Source organism: Dreissena polymorpha, chromosome 3 (genome assembly GCF_020536995.1).
Source record: "Dreissena polymorpha isolate Duluth1 chromosome 3, UMN_Dpol_1.0, whole genome shotgun sequence".
NCBI lineage: Eukaryota > Metazoa > Mollusca > Bivalvia > Myida > Dreissenidae > Dreissena > Dreissena polymorpha.
In genome coordinates, this window is record NC_068357.1 from 29,759,721 (window position 1) to 29,777,761 (window position 18,041).

Below are 18,041 nucleotides of genomic sequence, written 5' to 3' on the forward strand. Positions count from 1 at the left end.
AGTAGGGGGTATTGTGTTTCTGACAAACACATTTCTTGTTTTTAAACATAAATTTCATGTGTTTTTTTAATTATAATTGTAAAAATAAAGATAAAAAGCATTTATCAACAAAGGTTCTTAAATCTCTCACATTGAGCTCTAGTAGTATCAGGGGCTCACGCTGCATGATTCTAAGGTTTTATTTGAAAATGCTGATGATAATCTACATTTTTGGGTGTAAAACATTATTTTTGTACCCAAGAAACTTATTGATCACGTGGTTTATAAAGCCAAGATGGCTTCCAAGATGGCTGCCCATCAACCTATAAAATACTGTGTTTGCACGAATTGCGCAAACAACATCTAATTTCGACCGTTTTGGTTAGCTGTTTAATTTAAGGAATGTATAACATATTATTTAAAACACTAAAACAATTAACTGTTTTGATGAAATATATTACATGCATATATTATATGAAAACATGATTAAATACACGTTAAATTGGTACACAAAATGGTTGTTTTTGCGTAGGACATTTTATAGTGTTAAATGAAAAGCTTTTTGGATGAAATTAACATGTCAACTGCATATATAAACCATAAAGAGACTTAGGAATAAAATGAAAATTTCGTACAGATTAGTTCATGTACATTGCATGTAATTAGAAGCTAATTCCACTAACTCATAACAGTATTGTTAAAAAAAACAAGATCATATAATTGTATGCACATAGCTTACGCATTAAAATCACTCAAATGAAAAACACTGTTGTAAGATGTTTTTTAAAATATCCAATAAATCACAATGTTTCTAAACAAAGATTGTTATTTTTACACACAAAAAATGTGCTTAAGATGTGTATTTTTATTTTCTGGGAGGGGATGAGGGTAAAGTATCAATGCTGTTTACTAAAACTGGAACACTGCATAATACACAATAGCGAGACAAACTCTTAGTCTTTACTAAATTATGAAGATTCTATATTGTTCTTGTAACGTATACTTTCCTTTCTATGTGATTATAGGAAACATTTTGCATTCAATCAAGTAGATTAAATGTAATTAAGTTGAGCAACCAAACCAGTTGTGCGTGTGTGTTTTTTGAAGTTTATGAAGTCCTTCCGCGCCTGAGGCTGAATAATGTATGGACCCAGAAGAGTTGGTTCCATAACTTTGACCAAATTTACTCACTAGACTGTTCTTTAAAAATCAAATAGGAAACTAATAACAAATTGTAAACAACCATAAATTAAAAATAAATAAAAATGTGGTTTTCCCCAAAATTAACCAGTACCATTCCCTTGAAGTTTGTGTCGCCATATTTCGCATATATCTGCTCCCTATGCAGGGTCTAATTGCTCAAAAATCAAATTAACGACCATTGATTGTTCCACGAAAGTATTAATGTGACTTACTTGTTAACCTTTCAATATATATTTTAATTTGTAGCAAATTTGTTTTCTGGAATTATTTTAAAATATTTGAAAAAAGCATTGCTTTAAAAAAAAGTGTGTGTTGGGACTGAAGTTTATCTAAACAGACGTTTATCTTCATGTTTTGAACGACCGTAGCCTGTCCAGCTGATCACACACAACAATGGTGTGCATTAACTGTGCATTAACTCACTCGGATTACTATGAAAGCCGTTGATCACAGGCGCCGCCTCTCTTTTCCGTTTTTTAAATACACAAGCCAATTATACTTCCATGGTGTCGCTAAGTGTTTTTTTTATGATTCAGAAATCAATGAGATGAGTAGAGTGTTCTTGTTTATTTTTCAAGCTATGGCACAATATTTTTTAAATCTGTCTATGTTTTGCGATTCAGTGAAGATTCATTTATCGTTGAAGTGTACATACATATAAAATTGCAATCCGCCTATTACATCAGCATATACAATTTGTAACGTCAACAAAAGATTTGGTTTTTGGTCGATCCACTAGATATGTTTGCATTTTTTTCCAAAAGACTAGCCCGTGTTACGGATGTGGCGCTTTAAACCGGAGGAGGCACACATGTCACATTAAACTGTGGTAAATTTGCATGTTTAGGATCATCCTACTTATTCTACTTGTTATGTTTGAGCCAATTTTGGCATACAGGTATTCCGAACAAAGTGTTTTGCCAACAATGCCTAGAATGATAATACCTTTATTCGTTATAATAGGTAAGAAAAGACAACATTACACAATGTCTGGCGTCTTCGTTCGAACGGGTGTTTATTGAATTGTATGCATAAACAAGACATTCATTTTCAAATACAGTCGATAAAATTATGTCGCTTTGTTTTAATACGGAATTAATTAAGCGAATTCTTATATAACAAATGCTAGTACTCTCGAGTGGTTAATTGAGTATGCAAATTTTGTAAAGCTTATTTCTTTTAGATAGTTAACACTATTTAACAAATCATTGCCTATCCGATTATCAGTATATTTCTTCAAATGCTTCAATACATGAAATAATGTGAGAAATAAACTTCAATAATAATGCGAAGAAGGAGATACATGTAACAAACATGTGGGAACGACTTATCCAGTCTCGAGAAGGATTACCTATGCGGTGGTGACGACATAGCTAACTCACGGGAGCAACTTAGTAAGTCGTTTAAAATGATATATCTTACACTTATTATTGAGATAACATGCTCGTGGTAACGACCAATCAGAATACACGCATTTGAAAAGCATACTCTAAACAAACTACTAGTCTTATGATTGTCAAGCTGTCTCACAATAATACCTTAATGGAACAATTATATTTCTTTTTCACAAATTGTAATGCTGTTACCAAGAGTTAGCCCTGTTGTTCCCGCGACTTACTAACTCATTTTCTTGAGCAAGAAATCTTGATCTCACAATTAAAAAAGCCGTAAGAACGATATATTGAGGCATTCTTATAACGTAAATAATACAAAAAAACATGCTCATGTCACATCTGTGCCGGTGTACAAGATGATCAAGAAAAGGCGTACTTCATTGGCCGAGTAAATTGTTAGTTTTGTGTTACATTTCATTATTATCAAAAACTGTTCAACAATATGCTATATATATATCACAAGGTTTGTGCATGAATTTCAACGTAATTATATGGCAAATCTGCTCCTTATCCCCCCACACACTAAAAAAACACACACGAAATATATGGTAAATGTGCATTTACATTGGTCTTAATTGAAAGAATGACGTTTGCACTCTATGATAAAAATATTTTTTCAATATTGTTTTGTACCCTATTACTCAATTATGATTTGCTTAATCGTGCCATTTCGTAAAATGACCGTTTTTTAATAAGGTATGAAACTTTTCGTGTCAGAGAGAAGTAGCATGTTTTTGTCATAAAGAACAGATGCATAACGTATTTTCAAAATATTCGGGATTCAGTTATTGATTGTATATTGAACAGTCTTTTTTATTCTGGTTGCTGACATGGTTTGACTGAGAGGGGACATTGCTTATTAAAATTCGCTTATTCTAATGGAAAGTATGTATGTTCTGTATAATTATGGAATAACTTATTTTTGTTTTCTGTTCTTAGCGTCACCTCCTCGGCATTGGCTCCCGCTCTTTTGGAAAATGCAAACATATCTTGTAGGTCGGTAATAAACCAATGTCTTAAGTTGATTCTATGATTTTAATGTCTAGAAAGCAACTGCTTGATGTCATTACTGATATAATTTGCTGGATTTTTTTCTTCACATAGGCAAAAAAGTGATCCCCTGCTTCGATGTTCATCATAAGGTATAAAAGTCCGCATGTTTTCAACTGGGTTGCGATTCTTTTGTTCAAAACTACACCAGGTCATAACTTAAAATAACTGCTCACACTTCCATATTGAATGTAATTGTATGGTTTTGTACATGAATGTATACAGAAATATTCGAAGAATTGCATTCAATTGCCTAATTTTAAATTTTAGACACGATTTTATATAAATAAAAACAACTTATTAAACATGATCACTTTCAAGAGATTGCAACCTTTTCAACATCTTCCATTCCCTGTAACATGGGTCTTGCAGACATAAATTAAAGAAATATTTTAAAATATCCATGTGTTTTTTTAAAATATGATTTGACCGACCATTTAGACCTATAATCGACCCTGTGGTAGATGCGCATCTGTGTTACAAGGGAACGTTTACATGCGCTTGATGAACCGTGCATGTATGACGCAAAAAGCATGTTTTGAACATTCTGGCACAATGACTGCTTTTCCCTCACGACGCATACACATTTAAGGCCTGACTGATTAATGAAAGCAAACATCAATTTTATGTCTCACAGCTTTAAGTAAATTTTAAATATATTCTCGCTAAGTGTTCTTGTTCATTTAAAGATACAGTGTTAACCGCTTGCATTAAATTATTATAATGCTCGTTCGGATTTGAATGTAAAATTTGTGTTTCTTCTAAATATTTTTAATAAGAGATACACAATAGCTTCACATACAAATCTAGCTCTTGATGGCTGTTTACAATTTATCTTTAGTTTCCTTTTTGATTTTTTAAAGAACAGTCTAGTAAGTTAATTTAGTAGAAGTTATGGAACCAACTCCGGGTCCACACATTATTCAGCCTCAGGCGTGGAAGAACTTCATAAACTTCAAAAAACATACACGCACAACTGGTTTGGTTGCTCAACTTAATTAGATTTAATCTACTTACTTGATTGAGTGCAATATGTTTCCTATAATCACATAGAAAGGAAAGTATACGCTACAAGAACAATATAGAAACTTCATAATTTAGTAAAGACTAAGAGTTTGTGTATTATTTAGTGTTTCAGTTTTAGTAAACAGCATTGACACTTTACCCTCATCCCCTCCCAAAAAATACAAAATACACATCTTAAGCAGATTTGTTTGTGTGTTAATATAACAATGTGTTTTATTGGATAATTAAAATGACATCTTACAACAGTGTTTTCATTTGAGGGATTTTAATGCGTAAGCCATGTGCATACAATTATATGATCTTGTTTTCCTATTTTTATTAACAATACTGTTATGAGTTAGTGGAATTAGCTTCTACAGTCCAACCTGCCCGAGTGACCGCCTGTGAATAGCGACATGCAATGTACATGCACTAATCAGTACACAAATAAATCCATATATCCTTGAAAATAATTTTAAAATGATTAATTATCTTAAAATATATCAACATGCATATTAGGCATATTTTCTTCAGATTGTCATTTGCCAATCTACTTTTATTTTCTTGTATATAATAATCATGGATTATATTCACATACAATAATATATCATTTTATTCCTAAGTCTCTTTATGGTTTATATATGCAGTTGACATGTTAATTTCATCCAAAAAGCTTATCAGCTAATACTATAAAATGTCCTACGCAAAAAACAACCATTTTGTGTACCAATTTAATGTGTATTTAATCATGTTTTCATAAAATATATGCATGTAATATATTTCATCAAAACAGTTAATTGTTTTAGTTTTTTTTAAATAATATGTTATACATTCCTTAAATTAAACAGCTAACCAAAACGGTCGAAATTAGATGTTGTTTGCGCAATTCGTGCAAACACAGTATTTTATAGGTTTATGGGCAGCCATCTTGGCTTTATAAACCATGTGATCAATAAGTTTCGTCGGTACAAAAATAATGTTTTACCCCAAAAAATGTAGATTATCGTCAGCATTTTCAAATAAAATCTTAGAATCATGCAGCGCGAGCCCCTGATACTACTAGAGCTCATTATGAGAGATTTTATAACTTTTGTTGATAAATGATTTTTATCTTTATTTTTACAATTATAATATAGAGAACATGAAATTTATGTTTAAAGGCAAGACATGTGTTTGTTAGAAACACAATGCCCCCTACTGCGCCCCTTTTTTAAATTCTTATTATATCCCTTTACAAAATATTACTTCCCTTGTGAAAATGATCTGTACCTGCCAAATGATAAATAGAAATTATCTCCCTTTAAAGCTTGTTACTTCCCTTTGTGTTTTTTTACCTTTAACCTTGAAGGATGCCATTGACCTCGACCTTTTACCACTCAAAATGTGCAGTTCCATGAGATACACATGCATGCCAAATATCAAGTTGCTATATTCAATATTGCAAAAGTTGCGGCCAATGTTAAAGTTTTCAAACGGACGGACAGACAGACGGACGGACGGACTGACGGACAGTTCAACTGGTATATGCCACCCTACCGGGGGCATAACAATGTGCATACACTTAAAAGTATCAAAAAGATCAAAATACATAAAAATAACAAGTTAACAAGCCTCGTATATCTCAAAATATATAAATATGTACATTAGGCATTTTTTCTTTATATTTGTCATTTACCCCACCCACTTTTCCTTTCTTATAAATCACATTTATATTATAATGTTCACATGAAATATTATATATTTATATTCCTTAGTCCCATAGGTGTGTATAAATTTAGTTAGGATAATAATTGTATCTAAACTGTTTTTCAGATACAAATTGAAACATGTAATAAGGGCAAAAACACATGTGTTTTTTTACCTTTTTTTCATTGATATAGTCATTTTTTTCATACAATGTTTAATTTTTCACCAAAAAACTTATTTGTTTAATAAGATTAATATGTTCTCAATCGCATAAATTAAAATGGTTACCAAAATCATGGAAAATATATGTCGTTTGTGTCATTTGCGAAAAAAACGTCATTTCCTATGTTTTTGGTCGGCCATCTTGGCGGCCATCGTGGATTTAGACTCCGTGGGCATGACATTTTTCTTGGGAACAAAACTTTTCTTTTACCCAAGACAATGCAGAACACCATCAGCATATTTAAAATCAAAGTACTGACAGTACTGGTGTGACGATGCTTTTGAAGAGGATTGATATAAAAGCATCTATTTAATTTTATCTGCATCACCACAATTGTATATGAAGGTACGAACTTTTTGGGTAGGAAAAAAATGGTTACGAACATTTTGGGTACACAAATTATGCAAAAAAAAATGGGTTGAAAAAAGATTTGGTTACGAAAAAAAAAATGGGTAGGAAAAAAAAATTGGGTACGACAAAAATTGGGTACGAGCAAAAATTAGGTACGAAAAAAATTGGGTACTAAAAATCTAGGGTACGAAAAAAAAGGGGGTACAGGGAAGTAGTATCCGTGGGGAACTTGATCCATTCAGCGAAACTGGGAGGCGGGTTACATTCTCGATCAAATATAACAAGAAATATCTTTAAGATATTCGACGTGTATTTTCTGTACCACTTATCTTAAAAAAAACGTTATGTTACAGTAAAATGTTTGTGGGTTATAACATAACGTTTCAGCATATAAATTCAAAACTTGACATGCTCTTTAATTTCACCATGCTCTTTAATTTCACATGTTTATCATACCAAACTTTATATCTCGTTGTTTCCTTTCCTTAGTTAATGATGCTGTACGGACGTTATTTCACATGCCCATGTGCATGAACATATAATTTTTATCTTTTGATTTTTTTTCTTTAATTCAATAAGCTTAGGCATGTTTATTCGTTAAGTACAGCTATAATTTCATGATGATTCCGGAAAGTAGGTAAGAGCACATAGTCGTAAGAGCACTTGAATACGTGAGTTCGCCTATGAACACATGGGAAGGTTAACTAAATCTTCGCGATATGACCTAAAATGTGTTTAAAACAGCAAACAATATCCAACAAACGAATGAATAATCAAACATAGTATGTGTACTGATGTGGCTCTGTAATTTCTGTTTGAAAAGTTTATTAAATATGCAAAATGAGAAAGCACGCATAAGAGCGAGTTTCTCAGATGTCACATAGCTATTATGCTGTTTATATACCATAGTCGCTACAACGTTTACAATTGGCAGGTTCGAAATAATTCGTTTTCTTTACACTCATGATCGCGTTGAAAGTTAATTATACACGTTTTATTTTGCAATTTATTTACTGAATCACGACAAATGTCAAGTACAATACAGAAATGCATAGTTGTTTCATTGATCTACAAACATATAATGAATTGAATATAACTAATTAAAAATTAACGTTTTAAAACTATTATAAAATCTTTTTTCCAGAATATGCTGTCCTATTTATAGCTAAGCTTCCTATACCTTTATCAATGATAATAAGCGAGGTATGCCGATTAGAAAAATCGAGCTATCTCAATCGGAATGGCTCGGTCTTTTACATAGGTCGCCATTGTGCAGATTTTTTTCATGGTATGATACCTTAGACGAGCTGCTTCGCAGCATCGTCAAAAATGATTTCAGTAAAGTCTATCATTCATATGCATCAATTTTGTAAAAATCAATATAAGTATACTACATGAAAACATTTTTGAAACAAGGGCTGTTTGTAAAACATGCATGCATCCCATATGGGCTGTCAGTTGTAGTGGCAGCCATTGTGTGAATACTTTTTTTGGAACTGAGACCTTGACCTTTGACCTAGTGATCTGAAAATCAATAGGGGTCATTTGCGAGTCATGATCAATGTACCTATGCAGTTTCATGATCCTAGGCGTAAGCTTTCTTGTGTTATCATCCGGAAAACATTTTACTCTGTCAAGTCACCGTGACCTTGACCTTTGACCTAGTGACCTGAAAGTCAATAGGGGTCATCTGCGAGTCATGATCAATGTACCTAAGAAGTTTCATTATCATAGGCGTAAGCATTCTTGAGTTATCATCCGGAAACCATTTTTCAAAGTTGGGTCACTGTGACCATGATCTTTGACCTAGTGACCTGAAAATCATTAAGGGTCATCTGCGAGTCATGATCAATGTACCTATGAAGTGTCATGATCCTAGGCATAAACGTTGTTGAGTTATCATCCGGAAACCATTTACTATTTCGGGTCACAGTGACCTTGACTTTTGACCTAGTGACCTGAAATTCAATAGGGATCATCTGCGAGTCATGATCAATGTATCTATGAAGTTTCATGATCCTAGGCATAAATGTTCTTGAGTTATCATCCGGAAACCATTTTACTGTTTTGGGTCACCGTGACCTTTGACCTAGTGACCTCAAAAGGGGTCATCTGCGAGTCATGATCAATGTATCTATGAAGTTTCATGATCCTAGGCATTAGCGTTCTTGAGTTATCATCCGGAAACCATTTTACTATTTCAGGTCACCGTGACCTTGACCTTTGACCTAGTGACCTCAAAATCACTAGTGTACATCTGAGTGTCGTGATCAATGTACACATGAAGTTTCCTGATTCTAGGCATAAGCGTTCTTGAGTTCTCATCAGGAAACCATTTTACTATTTCGGGTCACCGTGACCTTGCTCTTTGACCTAGTGACCTCAAAATCAATATGGGTCATCTGCGAGTCATGATCAATGTACCTATGAAGTTTCATGATCCTAGGCCTAAGCGTTCTTGAGTTATCATCCGGAAACCATCTGGTGGACGGACCAACTGACGGACTGGGCGACATGTGCTAAACAATATACCCCAAACAAGCCACATAAGAAATGCAGCATAACACATTCTAAAAGTAAAAGACATCTGTGCAATAATATCTTTTCTTCAAATGGTAATTAACAAACAAGAGGGCCTGAAAGGCCCAAAATCGTTCACCTGAGATAACAAGATATTATTGGGACAAATATTGTGACCAAAATTCTTGAAGATCGGAAAATAAATGTGACCTCTCGGGTGTTAACAATGTTTTACTATAGCAATATAAGGAAAAATGCCCCACCTCCTGGCAGCCATGTTTTTCAACCAATTGTAACCATTTTCGAACTGATCCAAGATATCATTGAGACTTATATTCTGGCCAAATATTATGAAGATTGGAATATAAACGTGGCATCCAGCATTCTTGAGTTATCATCCGGAAACCATCTGGTGGACGGACATACGGACCGACATGTGCAAAACAATATACCCTCTCTTCTTCGAAGGGGGGCATAATGATACAGTAGAATGAACCAACAAGGGAAGCAACTTGTTATGTCACAATTTGGCAGTGTATAAAAAGTGGTACTTAATTATCTCGCTAAACATGGGTCTAAATTACGTTTAAAAGCTATTTTCTGATTGGATGAGACAGTCCGAAATCATCCAATAAATGAAGTCGAGATATTTATCTTGCGGAACATGCAATGCCATGCCGCATGCAAGCTATTTATAAAGTAAATATCGTAAATCAAAAAGTTTATGTTTTTTTTCGCGGTCATATACAGTGTTCCTGGCTGAAAACGATGCAATATTACTTGTAAATAATTCATGCATTAGTTTTTAGCAAGAAAGAGGTAAAATATTAGTGTAAAACATATTTTTTTTATTTAAACTTGTATCTGCTACAATTTAACGAGTGGTTACGGAAATTACCGATTGTACAGATGTATCGACAGACATATGCAAAACGAAAGAATAGCTTGCATATTTCAAGTTTATCAGCCTTGAAATTACCTATTAATCAAATGAGAATCGAAATTATTAAAATATAAACCAGTAATTTTCATTAACACCAAAGTCTTTGGGCACAACCATCATATTTTTGGAAACCGTGACGTATTGTTTTTCAGAAACCGACGATCGGTAATTTCCATAACCATATGTAAAATTTCATCACTGACAAGTTTCGTTTCTAATGTTTTTCTCAAATATTCTACCACAAAATTATAGTATACCATTACACAAATGAATGACAAGTAATAATTCCTTGATTTTGGGGAGGGACACTGTCTATAAATGCTAAAAAAAAGCATAAAGGCTAAACTTTAGTGCATACAATATTGAAAAATAAATCATAATTCAAGTGTAGACAAGTGTTCGTTTTATCCGATATATTCATTCATCCACATTGCTCAGACACTCAATTATAATGGAAATTATTACGAATATCTGACAAAAACTTGCATTATTTATTTTTATCTTTAAACTTCCATTTCATAAATGTTTTTTGATAAACGTCGTCAATTATTAATTGTATATAGATTTCTCTATAGTTTGAAAAACATTTAGGCAAATATTTCTCATGTAAGATAAAATGCAAATAATTAATAAAATATTCCCTTTTAATCAGTATGTTGGTTTATCGGTCAATAACAATATCACTTTGAACATTGAATTATTTAAAAGTTATAACAAACATTAAATGTTCTCCGAACAAATGATTCATAACACATATAACAGATTAATAGGAAGATATGACCAGATCAAGGTTGCTAGGTTGCTCGCCTAGAATGGTCCTGTTAGTATGGAAGTACTTGATATATAAATTTATTAGCCTGTCGGTGTTGTAAAGACATAAAATATTTTATGAATGTCTCAAAGCGTAGAATTATTTTGCATTTAGTAAAAGAAAGGCAACATATAACCCTAAAGTGGCTGACAAGAACTTGTGGCTGAATACGACTAAAAAGAGGCATTATGCTTTTTGAAAATAAAAGTAAACATCATTATATATGAATTTTCTTATCAAAAGTGTTATTTTTTGTGAATAGGGGAAATACATTTTCAAGAATAAACAATATAATTATAAATGTTTTGGCGAAGTGCATTATAGTATTATCATAGTACCAGTTTTGGTCTAAAAATCCAGTAACATTTTTTTAAATTTCATAACCCCTTGTTGCAAAAAAAAATCATGAAAAATATAATTTTAAGAGTAACCTATTAAAATAAAATAAAAAAATGCTTTATTAGGCCCTAGATATTATTTTTGCAATCATTTTTCATCAATTACAAATGTTTAAAAACAAATGTTTCATGCTACTCATGGTACCAGTTTTTTGTCGAAAATTAATTACATTTTTTAAAAATGCGTTACCCCTTGTTGCCAAAAAATTCATAAAAAATATAATTTTCAAAGATATCCTTTAAAACAAAAAGAAAATGCCTTCTTAAACCTTAAATATTATTCCTTCAAGCATTTTACATCAATAATTATTTATGTTTGAAAAAATTATTGGTTCATGCTAAATACTGTTTGATTTACTGTAAATAATGTAACTACACATCCAAGTAGTGAGTCCATCAAACTATTGCAACCGAAACACCTGGTGTGCCAAGGCACCAGCCGAAGTCAAATGCCTTCTGACTTAGTGCACTTTACTATTTATATTTTTATGCATTTGTATATGTTTGAAAAAATGTATAATCTTAAATGACATCTTCTGACCATGCATGTCCTAGATTTCAAAATCCAGGCCCTGGTCTGACACATTGGTAACATTAACGTTAAACTGTTACCAGGCTTTTGAATTTAATTAGCCAGGTCACAGGAAAAGGGCAGTCTAATCAGTATCCAATTAAACTATTTGTCATTGTCAGAAAACCGCTCTTAAGCAAACAGCTTTCTAGCAACTGCAGGCTGAACTGGATCTAAACTGGCCACAATCGCCTTAATGTATCTTTTACTGGGATACAGTTCATTTAACTTTAAAGAGATCTTTTCAAGTTTTGGTAAATTGACACAAATTGAAAAAAGTTGTATCGGATTCGCAAATTTTTGTTTAAGTTATGTTATTTTTAAGAAACAGTATTACTGAACATTTACCATGGTCTAATATAGCGATTATATGCATCTTTTAACGATTTAAAAATTATAAAACGATAGAATAATTTGGAGAGTTATGTTGTTGTTGTTTAATTGTGTGAAACTACGAAGATTGCTTATATTAGGTATAAAATACGTCAACCATTTATACTTAGCAGAAAAGTCGAGCAGGTTAATGCGTTTTTACTCCAGGACTAAGGGGGTAACTGGTTCAAGCCCTGTGGCGGACTACTTTTTTTAAAAGAATTTTATTCTGGATTTTTAACTGGAGCTTTTAAGATCCAATGTTTACATTTATCAATATAAAGCATTTAATGCCTTACTTCAAAACATGTTAAAATCTGTGAAAAGGCCCCTTTAACATAATATCTACTCCTATAAATATGAGGTCGATATACATGGACTAAACGGTAAATTACGTCTAATTATTTAGACTATGATATCAACTACTTAAATAGAAAGAAGAAAGAATTCATGCAAACCAGTAATTTGAGTTAAGAGTTTGTAATCAATGTTGTATTACAGGACAGCTTGGTGATATGCAAATTCCATATGAGCTGTTGATATCGGGTATCATAGCCATTCAATAAGTCGCAAAATGCTCGAACAAAATTTATAAAGCAAAATGTGACTTAAATTGATAACTTAAAATACCAGTATCATCAGTATGCCAGTTTTGCCTTTTCAATCTGTCGTGATCCAGAAAGTACTTCATTTCACAGTGAATATTTTTCACAAAGCACAGCCCAATTTCATTTAATACATTGCCTTTGAAGAACCAGATCAATTACCGTGCACACGGATAAACATGTCTCGTATAAATGATAATGAAAATGTCGTGCTTGTAATCAAAGTAAATGATCAGTTTTAAAGGTTTTGTTGAAGTAGCGTTCTTTTTCCGCTTAAGTACCGAGCGTTTTGTTTGTTTGTGTTCCAGTCTACGAGATTGTGATTCCTGCCCAGACAGCGACGAATCGTTTCAACTACGACTTGGTCAACTCGTACACGATCGTAGTCAAATGCTCGGACAGCAAACCCTCGGGTACTGCCTCCGCCACCATTGTGGTCAGTCTGTCTCCGAACAAGCCACCGCAAATCACAAATCTACCGTGTAAGTGGAGAAAAAAACAAGTCATACATGTCTTAAGTGAAGCACAAAAAACACACGTGTCTTACATATCTTTACATAACGCTCTTTTAGGTAGCCAAACATCATTATGATAAGCGGGAAAAAACAAGCATGCAGTTTTATATTTTGCTTTATAGCTGCAACATCACTGAACGTGTCGCAGACGAAACTGAATGGTGACGTTATTTTTACCGTCCTCTATTCTGAATCCGATCCAGACGACACAGTCGATTTCACGTGGACTTGCAGTCCAACCGGATGCCCGTTGACTGTGCTTGCATGTGAGTATATTTTGTAAAGGAAAAAAGAGACGAGGTTCAAATTGTTTTAACAAATCGAGAAGACCATTTAAAAATAGGCAAACTGAAAAGTTTCATTCCGACTATATTCTAGTACGATTATAAACACCCTTTGCAAATTCACTTCCTTAAAAGTATGTATTGCACAGGCACTTAGAGTTACCGTCTTTACATCATAAGGTTATATAAAACTTTAATAATTTTATGTATAACTAATTAAAAAATAATCAACTGCTAAGTGTTGGTTTTGCTAAATCGGGTTGGAGTTCCGATGCATAAGAATTATTCCACGAGGGCGAAACCGCCGTGGTTTGATAACAATCATCAGAAGGACAAACCGTAACTACCCTAATAACAAACACTTAACCGTGAAATATTTCAATTTAACCAGGACTGCATATAAATCATCTGCAAACATATTTTTACCCCCACGCTTTTCGGAGTAATGTGGTATATTGTGGCTATCTCCGTCTTCCGTCCGTCCTGGCCACTATCTCCTCCTACACTGTAAGCACTAGAACCTTGAAACTTACACACATGGTAGCTATGAGCATATGTGCGACCCTGCACTATTTGGAATTTTGATTTGACCCCTGGGTAAAAAGTTATGGGGGTTGGGGTGGGGCCGGATCAGAGATTTTTCAATAATTGTTTATGTTATTTTACACCGGTTTACTTAAAATTGATACAAAACTTCTCTTATGACAATACGGTCAATCTCAACTAGGCATGGTCCCATTACCAACCCTGGGGCGCCCCGCCCACATACACCACACCCACCCAAATTTCCCTTTTACTATGATTTCTTCATTTCTAGACCGATTCACTTCAAATTTATACTGAACTTCTTTTACGACAATACGGTCAATCTCAACTATGCATGGCCCCATTACCAACCCTAGGGCGCCCCGCCCACATAGACCACACCCACCCAAAATTTCCTTTAACTATAATTTCTTCATTTCAACACCGATTTACTTCAAATTGATACAGAACTTCTCTTGAGACAATACGGTCAATCTCAGCTATGCATGGCCCCATTACAACCCTGGGGCGCACCGCCAACATAGGCCACTCCCACCCAAAATTGCCATTAACCTTAATTTCTTCATTTCTACACCGATATACTTCTAATTGATACTGAACTTCCCTTATGACAATAAGGTCATTCTCAACTATGCATGGCTCCATTACCAACCCTGGAGCGCCCCGCCCACATAGGCCACACCCACCTAAAATTGCCTTTTACTATACATTCTTCATTTCTACACCGATTCACTTCAAATTGATACTGAATCTCTCTTATTAAAATACGGTCAATCTCAACTATGCATGGCCCCATTACCAACCATGGGGCGCGCCGCGCACATAGACCACAACCATCCAAAATTTCCTTTTACTATAATGTCTTCATTTCTACACCGATTCACTTCAAATTGATACAGAACTTCTCTTATGACAATACGGTCAATCTCAACTATGCATGGCCCCATTACATACTCTAGGGCGTACCGCCCGCATAGGCCACACCCATCTAAAATTGCCATTTACCTTATTTTCTTCATTTCTACACTGATATACTTCAAATTGATACTGAACTTTTCTTATGGCAATAAGGTCATTCTCAACTATGCATGGCCCCATTACCAACCCTGGAACGCCACGCCCACATAGGCAACACCCACCCAAAATTGCCTTTTACTATAACGTCTTCATTTCTACACCAATTCACTTCAAAATGATACTGAATCTCTCTTATGACAATATGGTCAATTTCAACTATGCATGGCCCCATTACCAACCCTGGGGCGCGCCGCCCACGTAGACCACACCCACCCAAAATTGCCTTTTACTTTGATTTCTTCATTTCTACACCGATTCACTTCAAATTGATATTGAACTTCTCTTATGACAATACGGTCAATCTCAACTATGCATGGCCCCATTACCAACCCTGGGGCGCCCCGCCCACATAGACCACACTCACCCAAAATGGCCTTTTACTATAATTTCTTCATTTCAACACCGGTTCACTTCAAATTGATACAAAACTTCTCTTATGACAATACGGTCAATCTCAACTAGGCATGGCCCCATTACCAACCCTGGGGCGCCCCGCCCACATAGGCCTCACCCACCCAAAATTGCCTTTTACTTTATTTTCTTCATTTTTACACCGATATACTTCTTATTTATACTGAACGTCGTAATGACAACAAGGTCACTCTCGACTATGCATGGCCCCATTACCAACCCTGGGGTGCCCAGCCCACATAGACCACACCCACCCAAAATTGCCTTTTACTATAATATTTTCATTTCTTCACCAATTCACTTCTAATTGATAGTGAACTTCTCTTATGACAATACGGTTAATCTCAACTATGCATGGCCCCATTACCAACCCTGGGGCGCCCCGCCCACATAGGCCACACCCACCCAAAATTGCGTTTTACTATAACTTCTTCATTTCTACACTGATTCACTTCTTAATGGCCCCTGCCGGTGAAACTGGAGGGGATCTATGGTTTGCGCTCTGTCTGTCTGTCAGTCAGTCTGTCCGTCACACTTTTCTGGATCCTGCTATAACTTTAAAAGTTCTCTATATTTCTTCATGAAATTCGAACATGGATAGATGGCAATGTGGAGATTATGCACGTCATTTAATTTTGTTCCTACGTCAAGATTTCTGGTTGCTATGCAACAAATAAAAAAAATACTGACAATGGAGGAGTTTCACCGGTAGGGGACAGTATTGCTTGGCAATCTCTTGTTGATACTGAACTTCTCTTATGACAATACGGTCAATCTCAACTTTGCATGGCCCCATTACCAACCCTGGGGCGCCCCTGGATCAAACATGCGGCGTGTGGATACGCGTCGGCCTCTGCAGCGCCATTTCTAGTAATATAGTTAAAATAATCGCTGTATTTTTTCGCGAAAAATATGCACACATATGTTTTCCATACGTCAACACGCAAAACAATACAAACTTGTGTCGGCTTCATTAAAAACATCTAATGAATTATCAAAAATACGCCATATATAATGTTAAACATAGGGACGCTATTTTCGAAGTGAATGCAACTTGATTTCACATCAACCAACACGTTAACATTTTTCACATACAATGCCATAAATAACTTTGTTTTTCTGCGTTAGGTAATGCTATTTTTCATTTAGAAGTTTAACAGATTGTGCGTTTAGGCGTGTGTATTTTATGGAAAAATGTCTTCAAATTTCTGGAAGAACATTCACAAAATTAGGCACCGCCCATGTTTTTTTGTAGGATAACCCACAAGTAAATTATTACTTTGTCTATAGAAAAAACGCATCTTAATGATCGATTACATATATTTTGTTATCTTCATTCTTTAAACATTATTTCTGCAATCGATAAATAGTGCGTTTTTCCTATTTATAAAGTTTCTGTTATTACAGCTGGTGAGATTCAGCTGACGGACGACATGGTGGACGCCAACGCGAACGCATATAACGTTATCATTACACCCCGTGACAGTCGAAACAACGCAGGGAATCCCCGGACGTTGACCATCAAAGTAACAGGCGAGTTTCAGCCCATTTTTGTTTGCGCTGGGGCTTTTTTTTGTTAAATGTCTGTATGGATACAAAATCATGTGAACTGATTTTGCTTTTTTTTTACTTTCAACGCATTTTTTTAAATGTGCAATTTACGTGCAAGAATAATAATAGTGATAATAATGATGATAATAATAATAATTATTATAATAATAAAAATAATGTTGATGATGATGATGGTGATGATGATGATGATGATGATGATAATGATGATGATGATGATGATGATGATGATGATGAGGACGACGACGACGACGACGACGATAATAATAATAATAATAATAATATAAATAATACATGCATATTGCCTCTTTTCCTGAATAAACATCTACATTATGTTATATTTTCCTCAGTACATGTATTATTCTGTACTACGTATTATATAACAAATGCTTTATTATTGGATTGTAAAACATTTCACTTGTTCATATGCCTTTGTATTTTCATAGAGAATATATTGTACTTCATAACATTGTGTAACAATATGCATGTTTTTATTATGACCTTGACTTTGATATGTGTAGAACACCT

General features: G+C 34.3%; 1 protein-coding gene across 1 annotated transcript in view; it reads left to right on the plus strand.

Annotated features, from left to right (window-relative positions):
- The window catches only part of LOC127873471 (protocadherin Fat 4-like), a 39,192-nt gene that overhangs the window by 10,917 nt on the left and 10,234 nt on the right, over positions 1-18,041 (plus strand). The window contains exons 8-10 of the mRNA XM_052417350.1: positions 13,420-13,593; positions 13,749-13,892; positions 17,352-17,477. Of these exons, the coding sequence (XP_052273310.1) occupies positions 13,420-13,593; positions 13,749-13,892; positions 17,352-17,477 (444 nt within the window). The remainder of the gene's footprint in view (positions 1-13,419; positions 13,594-13,748; positions 13,893-17,351; positions 17,478-18,041) is intronic.